The sequence below is a fragment of the Schistocerca piceifrons genome, chromosome 8 (genome assembly GCF_021461385.2).
Source record: "Schistocerca piceifrons isolate TAMUIC-IGC-003096 chromosome 8, iqSchPice1.1, whole genome shotgun sequence".
Lineage (NCBI taxonomy): Eukaryota > Metazoa > Arthropoda > Insecta > Orthoptera > Acrididae > Schistocerca > Schistocerca piceifrons.
Genome location: NC_060145.1, coordinates 135,115,297 through 135,135,411, shown reverse-complemented (window position 1 = coordinate 135,135,411; position 20,115 = coordinate 135,115,297). Strand labels below are relative to the sequence as shown.

The 20,115-nt window shown below is 46.0% G+C and overlaps 1 protein-coding gene across 1 annotated transcript in view; it reads left to right on the top strand.

Moving 5' to 3' along the window:
* Positions 1-20,115, top strand: part of LOC124712130 (probable G-protein coupled receptor Mth-like 3) — a 297,280-nt gene that overhangs the window by 56,026 nt on the left and 221,139 nt on the right. The window contains exon 2 of the mRNA XM_047242429.1: positions 14,711-14,920. Within this exon, the coding sequence (XP_047098385.1) occupies positions 14,722-14,920 (199 nt within the window). The 5' untranslated portion in view covers positions 14,711-14,721. The remainder of the gene's footprint in view (positions 1-14,710; positions 14,921-20,115) is intronic.

The window sequence follows — 20,115 nt, the reverse complement described above, 5'->3', positions numbered from 1 at the left end:
AAATATCAAGCGATAAAGCTTTCGTCACAAATTGTTTGAAATAGAATACGTAGAAGTCAAGCCACTGTGGGCTGCTCACACGTGTCGAGCTACGGTAACATCAGACCGCTTTAATTTTACTTTGTGAACGGTCACTGCCCAAGCAGCCATATTCAAAACTTTAAGATGAGAATAGCAATTCTCTGTGACATATAGGACGGCCACTAGAGTGCAGTAGTGTGGTTAATGCTTAGAGGAAAAGGTGTAAATATGGACACCCTCTTTTGTTTTTGTCTTAAAGCTATCTTCTTTCGTAAAAATTGTAGATTTTATACCTTCATTAATAACTATAACAAGTTTAAGAAAGGTGAAAGGCGAAACAATGGTTAGTATCTATTATTTCTATTCGAAAACAAAGATTTATAAACAGCTTGTGAAATGGAACTTAAAAAAAGGGAGTGCAAATACGGGCATCCACAAAAAGGTGCAAGAAATCTTTTGAAATGTTTTAATGAAATGGGTTAAAACAAGACAAAATGGTAGACTAGCCTACAAAAAGCAACTTTCGTATATTTATGCTGAAATCTGAAATTATTTACTGTAATTGCAAACGTAAGTAGTTCCTTCAGTGCCAGCACAATCTAAGTGTGCCCACATTTGGCATATAACTCATTTAATCCACACCTCTCCTCTCCTGTCTTGGGAGAACTTTTCACCAGAAAAGATGCAACTTGCATCGATTGAGTCTGGTGTGTCCTCATCGTTCACATCAAGGTCATTATCGCTGCCCACAAGGTGACAGCTTCAGGAGCCTGAAGAATCCGATGATGAATCAGATAGTTTTGTGGAACAATTTTTTTTAAGGTCGTTGGATTTTGCACCTCTGTCCGTAGGACGGCCTCTAACCCCAGAGAAACTCAACGACCTCTTCTTGACAGCACTTTTGTCAAGCGACTTTGTCAACTGATCTTTGTATGGCGTTCTGGTGATGTGGCAGGCGGTTGCTGCTTTTCGTCCTCGCGTTGTGGTTCTCTTAATTTTGGCGACAGGAGATATGTCGAATGGTGAAACTGCATTTGTTGAAGTCCCGGAGAACTTCCTGGTGTTTCAATGGATTCATCAACTGGCATAGCTACAGCTTGATGCGACTGCACATCAGGATAACTCGAAGAAGAAGCATATGATGTCGATGTCCCGGAGATAGCAAGTGGAGGAGCATGTGATTCAGAAACATTAGGTCTACGTTCCACTTTGGAGCAAGTTTTTCCTGCAACCAACTCAGGAGCTATGAAATCAGCATCGGTGAAGATATAACGGTTCATAGGGTATAACCCAGTTACTTTGAATCCCTTTATTGCTGTATCAACTGACTGGGTACGAAGGTAGGCTTGGCCAAACCTCCATAACGTCGTAAGATGTGACAGGACGCCCATTGTGATGCAACCATGCTCTCACTGCCTCGCTGTAGTAGGTTTTCAGAGTTCCCATGAACATCTTATGTAGAGGCTGCAGTTTATGGGTGCAATGTGGTGGAAGTGAGACGACAGCAACATGGTGTCCTTTAGCCAAGTCAGCCACATCTGGATTGCGAACGTGGCTATAATGAGAATAGGCCTTTGTCCAGTCGGACATGTTTTCTCAATGAAGTGAACGAACCATTCTGTGAACAAATTATTTTCAACCCATCCTGAAGGATGGCACTCTACCATTTGCACCAGGGGGGGAGGGGGGCAGCTTCTCATTAGAGCTTGTGACATGTTGGTTCTAGGGAAAATTATCATTGGCGGTACATAATGTCCCGAAGCGCTCAAGCATGAGATAACTGTGATTGTAGCCCTTGTTTCTGCAGACGTTAGAGCTTCAATTTGTTTCTTCCCCTTCATCCCTATCACTTTTGGGATTCTGCTTTGGATAATGGACAGGCCTGTCTCGTCCACACTATACACTCGGTCTGCTCGATAAGAGTGTTTTTTGAAAGCGTCTGCCAAGAAATCAAAGAAAAGTATCATATTCTCTTTACTGAAGCCTAAGGCTTAGCTATATGAAGCTCCACAAGGTTTGCGAATTGACAGCTGATCCTTGGGTCTCTCATGGAAAACGTCAGCTCAAGCTCGTCCTGCTTATCCTCTTTTGAAAGGGATTGTCAAACTGTTTCTCTGGGCAAGTACACTACTGGCCATTAAAAATGCTACTCCAAGAAGAAATGCAGATGATAAACGGGTATTCATTGGACAAATACATTATACTAGAACTGACATGTGATTACATTTTCACGCAATTTGGGTGCATAGATCCCCAGAAATCAGTATCCAGAACAACCACCTCTAGCCGTAATAACGGCCTTGATACGCCTGGGCATTGAGTCATACAGAGCTTGGATGGCGTGTACGGGTACAGCTGCCCATGCAGCTTCAACACGATACCACAGTTCATCAAGAGTAGTGACTGGCGTATTGTGACCAGCCAGTTGCTCGGCCACCATTGACCAGACGTTTTCAATTGGTGAGAGATCTGGAGAATATGCTGGCCAGGGTAGTAGTAGAACATTTTCTGCATCCAGAAAGGCCCGTACAGGGCCTGCAACATGCGGTCGTGCATTATCCTGCTGAAATGTAGGGTTTCGCAGGGATCGAAAGAAGGGTAGATCCACGAGTCGTAACACATCTGAAATGTAACGTCCACTGTTCAAAGTGCCGTCAATGCGAACAAGAGGTGACCGAGACGTGTAAACAATGGCACCCCATACTATCACGCCGGGTGATGCGCCAGTATGGCGATGACGAATACACGCTTCCAACGTGCGTTCACCGCGATGTCGCCAAACACGGATGCGACCATCATGATGCTGTAAACAGAAGCTGGATTCATCCGAAAAAATGACGTTTTGTCATTCGTGCACCCAGGTTTGTAGTTGAGTACACCATCGCAGGCGCTCCTGTCTGTGATGCACCGTCAAGGGTAACCGCAGCCATGGTCTCCGAGCTAATAGTCCATGCTGCTGCCAACGTCGTCGAACTGTTCGTGCAGATGGTTGTTGTCTTGCAAACGTCTCCATCTGTTGGCTCAGGGATCGAGAAGTGGCTGCACGATCCGCTACAGCCATGCGGATAAGATGCCTGTCATCTCGACTGCTAGTGATACGAGGCCGTTGGGATATTACCCTCCTGAACCCACCGATTCCATATTCTGCTAACAGTCATTGGATCTCGGCTAACGCGAGCAGAAATGTCGCGATACGATAAACCGCAGTCGCGATAGGCTACAATCCGACCTTTATCAAAGTCGGAAACGTGATGGTACGCATTTCTCCTCCTTACACGAGGCATCACAACAACGTTTCACCTGGCGACGCTGGTCAACTGCTGTTTGTGTATGAGAAATCGGTTGGATACTTTCCTCATGTCATCAAGTTGTAGGTGTCGCCACCGGCGCCAACCTTGTGTGAATGCTCTGAAAAGCTAATCATTTGCATATCACAGCATCTTCTCCCTGCCGGTTAAATTTCGAATCTGTAGCACGTCGTCTTTGTGGTGTAGCAATTTTAATGGCCAGTAGTGTATAAATGTCATTCTTCTCAGATCCGCCAAAGTGAACCCAAAGAATTTTTGCTCCCTCTCAAGGAGATAAGAAACTAGCTTTTTTTCGAGGTATGCATTTAAAATCGGTTTCCTTCCTAGCTTTGTCTTTTGAACCGCTTGCTCAGGGATTTTATCAAGTTTAAGAAATCTCTGCAAGGTGGTACAAGGCATTCCGAATGTTCTTGCAGCATCTTTCACAGAAGCCTCATTGATGCCTCGGGTTCTTACATTCATAAAGCTTCTTCATGTTCGGCATTCTGCAAGGATAAACAAAAGACTAAGGTCTATTATCGCCATTTGAAAATTATGTTAGTTTTTTTGTTCCTGTGTGAGTTGCATGTATGAACTTTAAACAAAATTCGACTGACCATATCCCCATAAAATTAGTTAAATGTTTTACATTGTTTAAGAGAAGAGGTGGTGTAATTATGGACCCTCCTTAAATAGGGGCCCGTGTTTACACCAACTATTCTTAAGCAACATTCTCACTATCATGTCAAACCTAAAACCGTGTGTAACGTAAAATGCGCTTGTAAAAGTAGCTTGGGATTCCGTTATTCCGGATATCATTGACAAAGTGCCTTAAACTAATCAGAAGGATTATCAGGGGTAACGTAACTCGACCACTTGCTGGAGTTAACAGTTAACAAATGGAAACACATGGAAAATGACCATCAATGATTCAGTCAGCCGTCTTCAGTGCACGGGATGCGTGAGCGCAATGTAGACCAACGAAGAGAAGAGAGGAATGTTATTGATCTATGGAGACTGTAAGTTAGCAGAACAGTAGCTGCAACAGTCTTTCCCTATTTACAGCACAGGAACAGCTAATACAGTGCTGTATTGCCTTTAAAACATATGTTGCCTCCAATAGAGGCTGTCCTTGGTTAAAAAGTGCATCGTAATTACTTTCCTTTCTTTGTGGTTGAAGGTCGGCCAAATGATACTGAAGTAGAGGATAACTTCAGAGCACAGTATCCTGATAAGAGTCCTCCTTCCCGACGCATATCTTTCCGTTTTGTTGAGACGGAATATAACAATTCTAAAGATGGAGACTGTAACACACTGCCTCAGAACAAAGTGAAGCACCCGGAAGTGGACGAGGAAATGAAATGAAGGTTCACGCATTGAAAGAATATGTAATGTTATTTCATTGGTTACAAAGAAAACCTGACAGTATGAACCCACTTATCAGCATGATGTTGCACCTTCTCTGGTTTAGATGCACGCACTGATTCGATTGGAAAAAGGGTCATAAAGCCGCTGTGTCCTCTTTTGAGGCAAGCTGGCTGATAACTATTGTAACTGGTCCTTTATGTCCTAGATGCTGGCACTGGACGAAGTTGACACATGCTGGTTCCACAAATGTTCCATCTTGAACAGATTTAGGAATTTTGCTGGCCACAGAAATACCTAAGCATCTGGAGAGGGAAGTACCTGACCATCAGCAGACAGTCTAGAGACACACGTGTGTGGACGAGCATTATCCTGTTGGAAAATTCTACCAGAAAGGTGACCCATCAGGACGCAGGATGCTCGTAACGTCTCTTTGTGCCGTCGCAGTTACATCAGTGACTACCAGCCGTGACCTGAAGTCATACTCGATGTCTCCCCAGTCTATGACACCAAGTGTAACACTGCTGTGGTTGGAAGAACGGGATCTCTACTCAGGTCACTACCATACCCGCCAAGGATGATCGTCCCGGGTAACATAGGAGCGTGATTCATCGCTGCACACAATGTGATGCCATATATCAGCACTCCATTCTTCCCTGTCACGCCGTCGCTCCAAAAGCAGCACGTTTCTATAGTGATGTTAACGGCAGCCTAGGCATCGCGCGGTAATTCCTTAATACAGCAACTGCTAGTCTCCGACCAATGATTGAGGATAACAGAGACTGTTGCAGGGAGTCCATTACTAGCATGTAAGGTGCAAATATGAAGGGGTTACGATTTCTTGGTGCACAATACGGCTACCTTGTGGTCAGAAGTGGTCGACCATAACACTGACGACGAGTATGCCAGTGTTTACGTTCCTATGCAGTCCAACGTCGGGCTATTGTCAAACATGAATGCCTCGAATATCTGGATATTGCACGATTCGACCAGGCAGCCAAATGAGGACTCTTTCAGATGCTGATAACTCTGCCTCCCACGAGTACGCGGCATCTCTTGTCCTTCACAGTGATCACTGAACAGACGACGCTGTTCACGCTCACCTCCTATCGCAGAGAAGTGGCTCTGCAGAAACCTAGGGGTTAGTACACTGCCTGACAAAAAAAGTGGAGCCGGTCGCTGTGACCGAGCCGTTCTAGGCGTTTCAGTCCGGAACCGTGCGACTGCTGCGGTCGCAGTTTCGAATCCTGCCTCGGGCATGGATGTGTGTGATGTCCTTAGGTTAGTTAGGTTTAAGTAGTTCTAAGTTCTAGGGGACTGATGACCTAAGATGTTAAGTCCCATTGTGCTCAGAGCCATTTGAACCATTTTGTAATGGAGAACGAGAAGTTTCTTTACATTTTTGTACCGACGACCACACTGAACTCATTTCTTCAAGTTCAGAGTGTTCAGACCTGGTCGTTGCCCCAAGAGGGAGGATATCAAACAGAATGACCCCTAAGTTTCCCGGAAGACGGTTGCCATGACTTTACCTTCTGAGGGTGCGGCTTTCAGCTTTTTCTTTGGGGGACAGATGGTACGGTAGCACTCCGTGGATTGCCTCTGAGACGACGTCCAGTACAAAACTGGCCGTCTCCTCGCCTCAAGAAATTCCGCCCTGATGATCTTCAGTTAGGTGGCGAGCAGACCAGTAGGCTCACACCGTTGAGTACCCCAACTGGCGGAAGAGTGTCTCAACACCACCAAAGGAGACGTCCAGTTGTGATCCGTCGATCACCTTCAATGAGAGTGTCAGCACGTTCCAGGTGTCACTGCTCTGTGCGGCAGGCCGGTACGTGGGGGATCGGACAGGTTTGCGCGACCTTGTTGCGATGGTGACAGACGCTTCGCCCAACGATTCACCGGGCTTTTGTTCATTGTCAGGTCTCCGTAGACATTCTGCAAGCGCCTAAAAATACCTGCGATGCTCTGTTTTTCCGCCTGGAGAAGCTCAGTGGCAGCTCTCTACTTGAAACGCACCTCCTCTGCAGACGCCATTTTAAAGGCTATAGATAGCGCCGTTGGAACTTCTTGAAACTATAGTGGCTAAAGCGAGGATATTGCAAGACGTCCCATAGTAAATTCCGCATTTTTTCAACTGAAAAAAGTAGTGCATTACTTATTGAACGCCCCTCGTGGGTGGTGAAACCAGATATTGTTATTGCATTCCCGCCGCATGCGCTGCATTTACTCTTTACACAGAGCCAGTCGGGTAGTGATGATCGTTATTGCTATCGCCAATGCAAGATTCCGTATTTCCAGGGGACGGGAACTGTTCTCCAGTTTGCAGATAATGGGAAAATCTTCTTTTAATCTACCTTAGTGGTGGTGATCCTTCCCCACCTTGTTGATTTCAAATAACGAGTGAATTCCACAGGATGGAAAGAAACTTCTCGGAGGGGTCGCACGACTCAGCACCTTGCAGTAAGCACAAACTGGAAATGGACAATTGGAATGCCTACTCAGCACTGGAGGATGATTAGCCAAAAACTCTGCATGTTATAATAATTCTGTACAGCGATTTTGCAGCTCCCAAAATGCAGTTATCCGACAGCCCTGGCGAGGGTAGGTAGGGAGTCGTAGGCTGTACGGGACGGAGCCGACTTTTCAAAGCGTTGCTTGTATGAAGCCAGCAACAAGAGATCCTCACTGATGAATAAAGTTGCTTTCCGGTTATTGTGAGAAAGGGAGAGCTGGTCACAAGTCTCATATTACAACGCCGACACATCTGGTAGTGCCGCGCGGGATTATCCGAGCGGTCTGGGCGCTGCAGTCATGGACTGTGCGGCGGGTCCCGGCGGAGGTTCGAGTCCTCCCTCGGGCATTGGTGTGTGTGTTACTCCATAGGATAATTTAGGTTAAGTAGTGTGTAACCTTAGGGACTGATGACCTTAGAGTTAAATCCCATAAGATTTCACACACATTTGAACATTTTTCAACATCTGGTAGTTGGAGGCAGTGTTTAACAACAACGTGGCAGACTTGCAGAAGTTTTGCGGAAGACAAATTCTTTCTATCCCAGTGGAAATTTGCGCTGGTTGTGTGTGTCTATTTGAGTACCTTTTTAGACTGCTGTCTAGTTTTGTTTATGGAGTAAATAGCACATTGGTGTGCAAAACTATATTGGAAAGTGACTTTCGAATGATTTCTCACTGCCAAGTAACGCAGCTCGATGAATCTTGGGCCACCCACAGAAGCAGCTGCTAATGTATAGTACAGGAGGTGTCATGAGAGGAAACAAAAATGACACTATTGAAAAAAGACAATAATTGCATTGAAGTCGTCGCTATTTATGAAGGTTCCCTGGACATTACGAAAGGATGGGTGATCACTACGAATGTCAGTACATGGCCTGCAACGTTCTCTTCTGCTGATCACAAGTTCGATAAGTAGTTTTTGTGGTAGGGCGACAACTGCTGCACGGTCGTTGGGGCGTCTGGGGTGCTGCAATATGTCTGCTCAGCGCATCCCACAAGCGCTCGGTGGGATTTAAGTCGGTGCAACAGACTGGTCAATCCTTTCAGCAAATATTCCCTCGTTCCAAGAGCGCCTCCACCCGGGAAGTCCGATGGGGTCGCTCTTCGTGTAAGGCTTCTAGTTTATTTTTTGTATTCGAGGAAAGTAATCTGAGCTCTACTTTCATTCGATGTGTCATTCTTCGTATCTATACTATGGATGTTTTTAAAACAATAGTTTTAAATGGTCGATATGTTACGCCGCAGATGTTCTGAGTAGATGCACTGTGATCTCTGGTTGCCGGGAGCATTGTCTTTGTTGTTGCATTCTGCGAGTAGTGAGTGGGTCGGGTGTTAGTCACACTACTGAAAAAAATGGTTCAAATGGCTCTGATCACTATGGGACTTAACTTCTGAGGTCATCAGTCCCCTAGAACGTAGAACTAGTTTAACCGAAGTAACCTAAGGACGTCACACACATCCATGCCCGAGGCAGGATTCGAACCTGCGACCGTAGCGGTCGCGCTGTTCCAGACTGCAGCGCCTAGAACCGCTCGACCACTCCGGCCGGCCACACTACTGAGCGGTCTGGAAATAGCTTGCGGAGCGCAGAGATAAAGATACACAGGATGTCGAATTCTGGAAACATGGTTTGATAAAGATTAATTTGAAAAATGTGAAGATTTACAGGTAATATTGTTGCTGCTTTGCTTGCCTGTGCGCGAATTAGGTTGTGTTTGGGAAACAGAAAGCTTTAGTGGGATTTTTTTTTTATTCGTTCGGGTTAGTTGTTTCATTGTTCAGACGTGAATAGGTTATCTGTTAATATGAATTGCACCCATAAGTTATAGATTTACCACTCCTTTACCATTTCAATAATTAATTTCATGTCAGAGTCATATTTGTAATGCCCCGCCCGATTATCCCCGCGCGGTCTAACGCACGGCTTTCCGGAGTGGGAAGGAGCGCCTGGTCCGGTGAGCCGGCAGTCTGTGGATGGTTTTTAGGCGGTTTTCCGTCCGCCTCGGCGAATGCGGACTGGTTCCCTTTATGCAGCCTCAGCTACACTATGTCGGCGATTGCTGTGCAAACAAGTTCTCCACGTACTCGTACACCACCGTTACTCTACCACGCAAACATAGGGGTTACACTCGTCTGGTGTGAGACGTTCCCTGCGTGGGGGTGGGGAAGGGGGGGGGGGGGCACCGGGGGCCGAACCACACAATAACCCTGGTTCGGTGTGGGGGGGCCAAGGTGTGAAGTGGACTGCGACAGTCGTCGTGGGGTTGTGGACCAATGCGGCTGCGGCGGGGATGGTATCAGAGTTTCAGTATAGTTTTTGAACGCTAGTCTCTACACATTATTCAGTAGATGCAATATACTCCACTGCCTCCTCGAAAATTTTATTTTCTGATTATGTGTGTGGCCACATTGCACTTTGCGAAGCTCAGTGGCTAAGACTAAAGCACGATCTGCTTACAACAGTTGCACTTCGCTGCAGTGCACTGCGCAAGGTTTTCTTTACTTTTTAACTGGCTTGCCGCTGCTCTGTACCTTTAACGTTCAGCACTTTCGAACAGTACCGAGTTTCCGTAGCCGCAGGTAAGCCATGCAAATTTCTCAGGTCTGTTTTTCATCACAGTCGGGACAATAAGATCATTCACAGTCAAGTGTTATAATTCAAAATTATTATTAGATTCAGTATAGGTAAAGTTAGTCCAGATCTCATTGCTTAACCAGAAAAACTTACGCTTACAGTGCAGTGTTACATTCTCGTGTGCAATATTTAGTGTCTGGGATTGTATTTAGTTAATTTTCTTACGTAAAATCTCAGGGTATTTTCAGAGGAAAATTTTGGTTATTTATTCTTTGAAAATTCTTTTTCAGTTTTATGTAGATTTTTAATTCTGTTAGGTTTGTGTGTTGAAACTGCAAAAGGCGCTACAGTCTGGAACCGCGTGGCCGCTACGGTCGCAGGTTCGAATCCTGCTTCGGGCATGGATGTGTGTGCTGTCCTTAGGTTAGTTAGGTTTAAGTAGTTCTAAGTTCTAGGGGACTGATGACCTTAGAAGTTAAGTCGCATAGTGCTCTGAGCCATTTGAACCATTTTGAAACTGCAAGTCACGAACTGTGACACGACGCCTTAAAGCACTATTTACCGCACTGCACAGCACTCATTTTCATAGGACAGTTTTAAGCTTTCCGGTTATTTCGGTAAAGGTTTAATCAAATACAGTAATACGGTTTCAAGTAGTTTTGGCGACTCATTTAATGAGATAGCGTTTCCATAATCAGTCCACTTGCGTTGTCCAGATTTACAAGACAAACACACACGAAGCTAAAGTTAGGAAACCAGTTAATTTCACTACATCTACATCTGTGTCTTCATTTATACTCCGCAAGCCACCCAATGGTGTGTGGCGGAGGGCACTTTACGTGCCACAGTCATTACCTCCCTTCCCTGTTCCAGTCGCGTGTGGTTCGCGGGAAGAACGACTGCCGGAAAGTCTCCGTGCGCGCTCGAATCTCTCTAATTCTACATTCGTGATCTCCTCGGGAGGTATAAGTAGGGGGAAGCAATATATTCGATACCTCATCCAAAAACGCACCCTCTCCAAACCTGAACAGCAAGCTACATTGCGATGCAGAGCGCCTCTCTTGCAGAGTATGCCACTTGAGTTTGCTAAACATCTCCCTAACGCTATCACCCTTACCATATAACCCTGTGACGAAACGCGCCGCTCTTCTTTGGATCTTCTCTATCTCCTCCGTCAACCCGATCTGGTACGGATCACACACTGATGAGCAATACTCAAGTATAGGTCGAACGAGTGTTTTGTAAGCCACCTCATTTGTTGATGGACTACATTTTCTAAGGACTCTCCCAATGAATCTCAACCTGGTACCCACCTTACCAACAATTAATTTTATATGATCATTCCACTTCAAATCGTTCCGCATGCATACTCCCAGATATTTTACAGAAGTAACTGCTACCAGTGTTTGTTCCGCTATCATATAATCATACAATAAAGGATCCTTCTTTCTATGTATTCGCAACACATTACATTTGTCTATGTTAAGGGTCAGTTGTCACTCCCTGCACCAAGTGCCTATCCGCTGTAAATCTTCCTGCATTTCGCTGCCATTTTCCAATGCTGCAATTTCTCTGCATACTACAGCATCATCCGCAAAAAGCCGCATGGAACTTCCGACACTATCTACTAGGTAATTTATATATATATTTTGTGAAAAGCAGTGGTCCCATAACACACCCCTGTGGCACGCCAGAGGTTACTTTAACGTCTGTAGACGTCTCTCCATTGAGAACAACATGCTGTGTTCTGTTTGCTAAAAACTCTTCAATCCAGCCACACAGCTGGTCTGATATTCCGTAGGCTCTTACTTTGTTTATCAGGCGACAGTGCGGAACTGTATCGAACGCCTTCCGGAAGTCAAGGAAAATGGCATCTACCTGGAGCCTGTATCTAATATTTTCTGGGTCTCATGAACAAATAAAGCGAGTTGGGTTTCAAACGGTCGCTGTTTCCGGAATCCATGTTGATTCCTACATAGTAGATTCTGGGTTTCCAGAAACGACATGATACGCGAGCAAAAAACATGTTCTAAAATTCTGCAACAGATCGACGTCAGAGATATAGGTCTATAGTTTTGCGCATCTGCCCGACGACCCTTCTTGAAGACTGGGACTACCTGTGCTCTTTTCCAATCATTTGGAACCTTCCGTTCCTCTACAGTCTTGCGGTACACGGCTGTTAGAAGGGGGGCAAGTTCTTTCGCGTACTTTGTGTAGAATCGAATTGGTATCCCGTTAGGTCCAGTGGACGTTCCTCCGTTGAGTGATTCCAGTTGCTTTTCTAGGCCTTGGACACTTATTTCAATGTCAGCCATTTTTTCGTTTGTGCGAGGATTTAGAGAAGGAACTGCAGTGCGGTCTTCCTCTGTGAAACAGCTTTGCAAAAAGGTGTTTGGTATTTCAGCTTTACGCGTGTCATCCTCTGTTTCAATGCCATCATCATCCCAGAGTGTCTGGATATGCTGTTTCGAGTCTCTTACTGATTTAACCAAAGACCAGAACTTCTACAGTTATAATTTATAATATTCTCCTTATTATTAGTTTTATTTCGAAAAGTTACAATTGTCACCCATAAAAATGATCCCAGGACTGAATACACCCCTGAAAATATGGACATTGTTCCGGTGTAAAATCGACCGCCGGTACGACGGGCAAGAACGTTAGAGTATAGAGGGCTGTGAGACGGCGTCAGCCAATAGTACGCTGACCGACCCCTCTCTAGGACGACAACGAGACAGTAGCGCTGTCTACACGAAGAGGACATAAGCGCCGTGCCGCGTGGCAGCGGCCTAGTTGGAGCCTAGCCGACTTACGAACGCTACAGCTGCGATTTTGGAACTGCATTGTTTGGCTTGTATTACGAAATGTATATACTGAAGAGATTGCTTATGTTTGTCTGTCGCCCTTTGCTCACTACACTTGCGTATTTCACAAAAGTTGAGTACTGTGATCATTTTCTTTTGTAATAAACTTTATTAATACGATCTGCTTGAATTGTTATCTAGCGAACCAAGAAGCAGGTTTCCTAGGCATCCACATATCTCATGAGTGGGCGGACACAACAGACATGGGGAAGGAGAACACTGTCACAATAACGCTAACCAGTGAATTTCCCGTGTTCAAAGGTTTGGAGTTCAGTGCACTTATTATACCTTGCCCCCCCGCCCCAAATAACATCAGGACAACAGAAACGATCATGTTCGACTATGTTTCTGCGTGCATTAAGTGTTTCCACCTCCCGCCATACGAAGGTACGTCGACCACTGCGGGTAGCTGGTTGAAATATCCCTGATGGATGTGTTATCTGAATAACATCCAATGACTAGTACTCATTCGAAGTCACTGAGCTCTTCTGATATCATCTTGTTTCAGCTACTCTTTTGACAACACGAAACTTCCCGCCTGCTTTTATACCGGCAGGTCCGCCTCTCGTGAGACATAGTGGTCACAACCACATTACATAATATATGAAGACAGTAACTGTTCCCGAAAGAACAGATACCACTGATGACCGTGCAGCTTCTCTAGAATAAATGATAATTAATTGAAACCCTCAGCTGCCGACAGGTGTTGATATACCTCGATGGGGACAGCTGAAAATGTGTGCCCCGACCGGGACTCGAACCCGGGATCTCCTGCTTACATGGCAGACACTCTATTCATCTGAGCCAGCGAGGACACAAATCAATAGCGCGATTGCAGTGACTTATCCCTTGCACATTTTCCGAGAGACCCACAATCCCAACTGTCCACAATCTACATAGGTAATGTTCCTAATAGATATTTGCCCATCCACTCATTATTCGCGTCCACTAAGGTGACGATTCCCGTAAGAGATCGGGCAACCTGTGCACATTCACACAGATGAAGGTCAATGGCCAGGTAGCCTTTAACTATATATGAAGATAGTAACTACTCCCGAAAGAACAAAAATGGTTCATATGGCTCTGAGCACTATGGGACTTAACTTCTGCGGCCATCAGTCCCCTAGAACATAAAACAACTTAAACCTAACCAACCTAAGGAGATCATTACACACATCCATGCCCGAGGCAGGATTCGAACCTGCGACCGTTGCGGCCGCGCGGTTCCAGACTGTAGCGCCTAGAACCGCTCGGCCACTCCGGCCGGCCAGAAAGAACAGATACCATTGATGACTGTGCAGCTTCTCTAGAATAAATGATAATTAATTCAAACCCTCATCTGCCGACAGGTGTTGTTGATATACCTCGATGAGAACAGCTGAATGCTATTAGGAACATTAAGTATGTAGAGTGTGGACAGTTGGGAATGTGGGTCTCTCGGGAAGCGTGCAAGGGATAAGTCCCTGCAGTCGCGCTATTCATCTGTGTCCTTGGTGGCTCAGACGGATGCCGGCACGGTAGCTCAGTGTGTTCGGTCAGAGGGTTAGCTACCCTCTGTAATGAAAAAAAAAAAACCTGAGTGAACGGATCAACGAACAACCTGCCGGCAAATGTGGCCGTGCGGTTCTAGGCGCTTCAGTCTGGAACCGCGTGACCGCTTCGGTCGCAGGTTCGAATCCTGCTTCGGGCATGGATGTGTGTGATGTCATTAGGTTGGTTAGGTTTAAGTAGTTCTAAGTTCTACGGGACTCATGACCACAGATGTTAAGTCCCATAGTGCTCAGAGCCATTTGAACCATTTTTGAACAAACAGCCTGAACGGGTGTCTTGAGACGTCCGCCCCGATCACATACAACGAACAAATTAGAACAAAATGAGATGAACCAAAAAAAAAAAAAAAACGGATAGAGCGTCTGCCTTGTAAGCAGGAGATCCCGGATTCGAGTCCCGGTCGGGGCACACATTTTCAGCTGTCCCCATCGAGGTATATCAACATCTGTCGGCAGCTGAGGGCTTCAATTAATTCTCGATTCGATACCTCAAAGTTTCTAATGAGAACATGTCGGCTTGTTGTTGTTGCAGGTTGCGAGGCGATGCTGTGTCCGTGGCAACGTCTGCTGCCACTGGTGCTGGCTGTCTGGGCCTCAGTGTCGAGCGGAGATCTGTTGGTGCGGAAGTGCTGCGGCCAGCATCAGTTCATGGACGACAAACACGTGTGTCGTGACGCAAACGCCAGCCAGGACAACAGCGACGACCCCTGGTGGTGGCTGCCCAAGAGCTCCGTCAGTCTCAGTGAGTGCCGCTGTTGAACACCACCACATCTCGATTGGCTCTTGACTTGGAAAAGAAGAAGGGAAGGAAGATCAAGATTTAACGTTCCGTCGACGACGAAGTCATTGGAGGCGGAGCACAAGCTCAATTTGGGGAAGGACAAGAAAGCAAATAGTCGTGCCCTCATCAAAGAAACTATTTCGACATTTACCTTAGTATATTTTAAGGACGCCACGGAGAATGTACATCTGGATGATTACCGTGATCTCTACTCCACGTGGTCCAGTGGACTCATATTCCGGAGTACAGCGTTTCAAATCTCGGTTTGTCCATCCAGACAAAGGTTTACCGTGATTTCCCTACATCCCTTGAGGCTAATTCTATTTTCCTTTGAAAGAGTCACGGCTAATTTTCCTCCCCATTCTTCCACACTACGAGCTCGAGTAACGTCTCTGATATCGATGGAACGTTAAGCTCTAACAGCCCTTCCTCAGTGGGTTTGATACACGGATTCTGTTTCTCTTATTCCGCCAGAATGGATATTTTCTGTTACTGCATAACGTTTATTTACTCCACAGATAAATCTGTCATTCGAAAACAGTTTCTTCCCTGTAGGCTTTGTAAGGTTAGCAACCGCAATGAGCATCGTGAGGAAAAAACTAGGTAATAGGGAGCTTTGGTCTAAGACGGGCCAGGCACCTTCCTCAGTGTAAGATCCCCGCCCCCTTTTCACTAAACCTCCAGAAGTTTCTCAGCGTAGTTAGGGAGTACATAGAAGTCGGCATGAGAGAAACAGTGAGACTGGCCGTGCTTTCCCATCCGAGGCTTACAGAGATTAAGGCAAGCCGTCCTTGGATTATTTCAGTGAGTCAAATGGCTCTGAGCACTATGGGACTCAACTTCTGAGGTCATCAGTCCCCTAGAACTTAGAACTACTTAAACTTAACTAACCTAAGGACATCACACACATCCATGCCCGAGGCAGGATTCGAACCTACGACCGTAGCGGTCCCGCGGTTCCAGACTGTAGCGCCTATAACAGCAAGGCCACAACGGCCGGCTTCAGTGAGTCATCACGTAGGATTACATCCTACCTGTTTTGCCACAAAGCTCTCGTAGTTGATGTCCCTCGCAGAAACCGACTCAACGTCATCGGATTATCTGGAAAATGCATTTCTGTATCCTGTAATGTCTGTGTAACGAAAGGGGGGAGGTATATTACTTGAAATAATGTTCGGTGATGCTCTTAAGATGCGTTTACTTACGAAAACACCGTAATCTGATAATAAACGAAACAATATGTTACTTATTAACTCTAAACTAGCGATTTCTTGATAGCATGCTCCTACGACAGAACCATATCGAAAGGCATCCCATCGGCGACTGGCGACTGCGGCACGCAGTCTGGATCTTGTACTTACAATCGCGACACATCGTAGCTCTCCGTATAGTTGTGTTATGTTGAACACTATTCATCTCTTTGTTGAAATGAATGCTTTCTTGGGTCGTAATATTGCTGTAAGAAGGTGTTTAAGACCAGAAGGCATCTCCTAACGTCTACAGGGGAAAAAGTGCTTTCATTAGTAAATTTTTATTTAAAAAAATGCTCGCTTCGCGCCAGAATCGCTGTGGTTTCCCTCAGTAGCGTGCGCTGCCGTAACTGTCTGTCTCACAGCTAGTCGCAGCGCCTCACCCCGCCGTCTACCGGCAAGGCCAAGGGGTGCAGCGGCTACTTCAGCCAGCGTGGTAACTGAATTCTTACTCCCTGCTATGCGTTCTTCAGTGGTGCCGGGGTGTATTGAATGCTATTGATATCTTCAGACGCGAGATAAAATGTAAATCTGGAAATTAAGGGAATAAAATGTAAATCTGGAAATCAAGGGATAGCTCACATCAGTCAGTGGCGATATTTGGACGTATGAGAGGGTGTGGGCTCAGTACATGGTTTTTCCGGCCGTTGTCGGCTTTGGAGGCCTAGGAGCCGCTACTTCACATTCAAGTAGCACCTCAGTTGGCATCATGAAACAAACTTGGTCCAGTTCTCCCACAAAGAAAAAGTCCCCCGCAGAACCGGGAATGGAAGTCAGGCGCTTTGTATGGCAGTCATATACGCTGACCTCTCAGCCGCGAAGGTGGACAGGTAACAGGAAATTTAGGACATTACTTTGAAGGCCAGTTGATGCATTTTGAAAGCTCATTGTTCAGGAAGTGAAGATATGCACTGTCTCGGTGCAAGGGCTTTTTTTTGTGGGATGATCTACACACAGTGAAGAGAACCACCCAGTTGTGACTTCTCTGAACCACTCGAGAGAGATAAAGTGCTCCAATGTGGTTCAAAATAATGCACTTCCGTTTCATTCAGAGATTCCTTCTCTGACGAGAAGAGTTATCAGTCTACTGACCTTAGGTGTACTTCATAAATTTTTTGAATGCTCGCCGCGCGTGATTAGCAGAGTTGTCTAAGACGCTGCAGTCCTGAACTGAGCGGCTGGTCCCGGCGGAGGTTCGAGTTCTCCCTCGGGTATGGGTGTGTGTGTTTGACCTTAGGATAATTTAGGTTAAGTAGTGTGTAAGCTTAGGGACTGATGACCTTAGCAGTTAAGTCCCATAAGATTTCAGACACATTTGAACTTTTTTTTTTTTTTAGAATGCTCATTGTTTGCCGATGAAATTTAAGCCCGTTGTGTAGCTGTGGACTTTTTCTAACCAGACTAGTAGACATACCAATAATAATAAATTCGCACTTAGACATTTTTAGTACATTCCAATCTTGACAGCAGCCCAAATCACCTTTTTACTACCCACAGCTGTGCTTGCGTATCAGCAGTTTTTTCATCGTGAGTGATGGTAAGTAAGTTATTGCACGTGCAATAATGTCAGCTGCCCCCACGTGTGTGCCTGTTTGTGTAAGCATAGGTCGCGAGGTGCGCCACGCTCTGCCCACTCCCAGACTGTCCCAACGCACGATGCGCCAGCACCCACAGTGTTAATGCCGACCCTTGAGTGCAGAGGGGCGTGGGCAGCAGTGGGCACGTATGTATACTGGTATTCAAGTAGCTGTATGCTATGTGGATTAAACACGTTGAGAATTGTATAAATATTATATTCATTACCTTGAATCATATTATGAAGAACATATCAACCAATAAAAGAATTTTCACCAATACGATCAAGTTCAAAAGTCAAGGGCTAAATAGGTATATTAAAGAACAGGAATTTCACCCAAATTCGGTTTATATTCTTCAGATCAATAAGTACCTTTTACCTCGCACTTCCTCAGGGCTCAAACTACCTCCGTATCAAATTTCATCCAAATCGTTTCAACGGTTAGCCGTCAGAACGTAACAGATCGGCTTCCTTTCGTAATATCAATATTAATGTTGGCTTTTTGTTAACCGGTTTCATCTATGTCACCCTCAGAGCAAAAAGTTTTTGTAACGGCAGTGCACGCACCAGTGAAGAAGTACTACACTACTGGCCATTAAAATTGCTACACCAAGAAGAAATGCAGATAATAAACGGCTATTCACTGCACAAATATATAATGCTAGAACTAATATATATCATACTACAACTGACACTCTATGCACGCCAATTTGGGTGCACAGATCCTAAGAAATCCGTGCCCAGAACAACCACCTCTGGCCGTAATAACGGCCTTGATACGCCTGGGCATTGCGTCATACAGAGCTTGGATGGCGTGTACAGGTACAGCTGCCCATGCAGCTTCAACACGATACCACAGTTCATCGAGAGTAGTGACTAGTGTATTGGGGCGAGCCAGCTGCTGGGCCACCATTGACCAGACGTTTTCAGTTGGTGAGAGATCTGGAGAATGTGCTGGTCAGGGCAGCAGTCGAACATTTTCTGTATCCAGAAAGGCCCGTACAGGGCCTGCTACATGCGGTCGTGCATTATCCTGCTGAAATGTAGGGTTTCGCAGGGATCGAATGAAGGGTAGAGCCACGGGTCGTAACACATCTGAAATGTAACGTCCACTGTTCCAAGTGCCGTCAATGCGAACAAGAGGTGACCGAGACGTGTAACCAATGGCACCCCATACCATCACGCCGGGTGATACGCCAGTACGGCGATGACGAATACACGCTTCCAATGTGCGTTCACCGCGATGTCTCCAAACACGAATGCGACCATCATGATGCTGTAAACAGAACCTTGATTCATCCGAAAAAAATGACGTTTTGCCATTCGTGCACCAAGGTTCGTCGTTGAGTACACCATCGCAGGCGCTCCTGTCTGTGATGCAGCTCAAAGGTAACCGCAGCCATGGTCTCCGAGCTGATAGTCCACGCTCCTGCAAACGTCGTCGAACTGTCCGTGGAGATGGTTATTGTGTTGTAAACGTCCCCATCTGTTGACTCAGGGATCGAGACGTGGCTGCACGATCCCTTACAGCCATGCGGGTAAGATGCCTGTCATCTCGACTGCTAGTGATAGGAGGCCGTTGGAATCCAGCACGGCGTTCCGTATTACCCTCCTGAACGCACCGGTTCCATATTCTGCTAACAGTCATTGGATATCGACCAACGCGAGCAGCAATGTCGCGATACGATAAACCGCAATCGCGATATGCTACAATCCGACCTCCATCAAAGTCGGAAACGTGATGGTACGCATTTCTCCTCCTTACACGAGGCATCACAACAACGTTTCACCAGGCAACGCCGGTCAACTGCTGCTTGTGTGTGAGAAATCGGTTGGAAACTTTCCTCACGTCAGCACGTTGTAGGTGTCGCCACCGGCGCCAACCTTGCGTGAGTGCTCTGAAAAGCTTCTTCTTCCTGTCGGTTAAATTTCGCGTCTGTAGCACGTCATCTTCGTGGTGTAGCAATTTTAATGACCAGTAGTGTATATGGCGCAGCAGTTACCTGTATTAAGTGACGTAACCTGTTTCTGAAAATAATACAGTGGAATGGTGTGGTTGTCACGGGTAGCGAAACGATGCTTTGTCTGTAGGATCTACAGAAGGCAGTTCAGGAAAATGCCTGAGAGGGGCGAGGGGTAGTGGGGAGAGAGTCCTCTCTCTCGCTCGCCTGTGCCTGAAACGCCAATGAGTCACTCACCGTTGAAGTTCTTGACGTGGCGCACGCAAGCAAACTCGTGACCCACCACAGCCAGCAGAATTCTCAGCGACTGCATTTTGTAGCATTCTCCAGTGTTATACCGAAACTACCCATAACTCATGTGAAATAAAA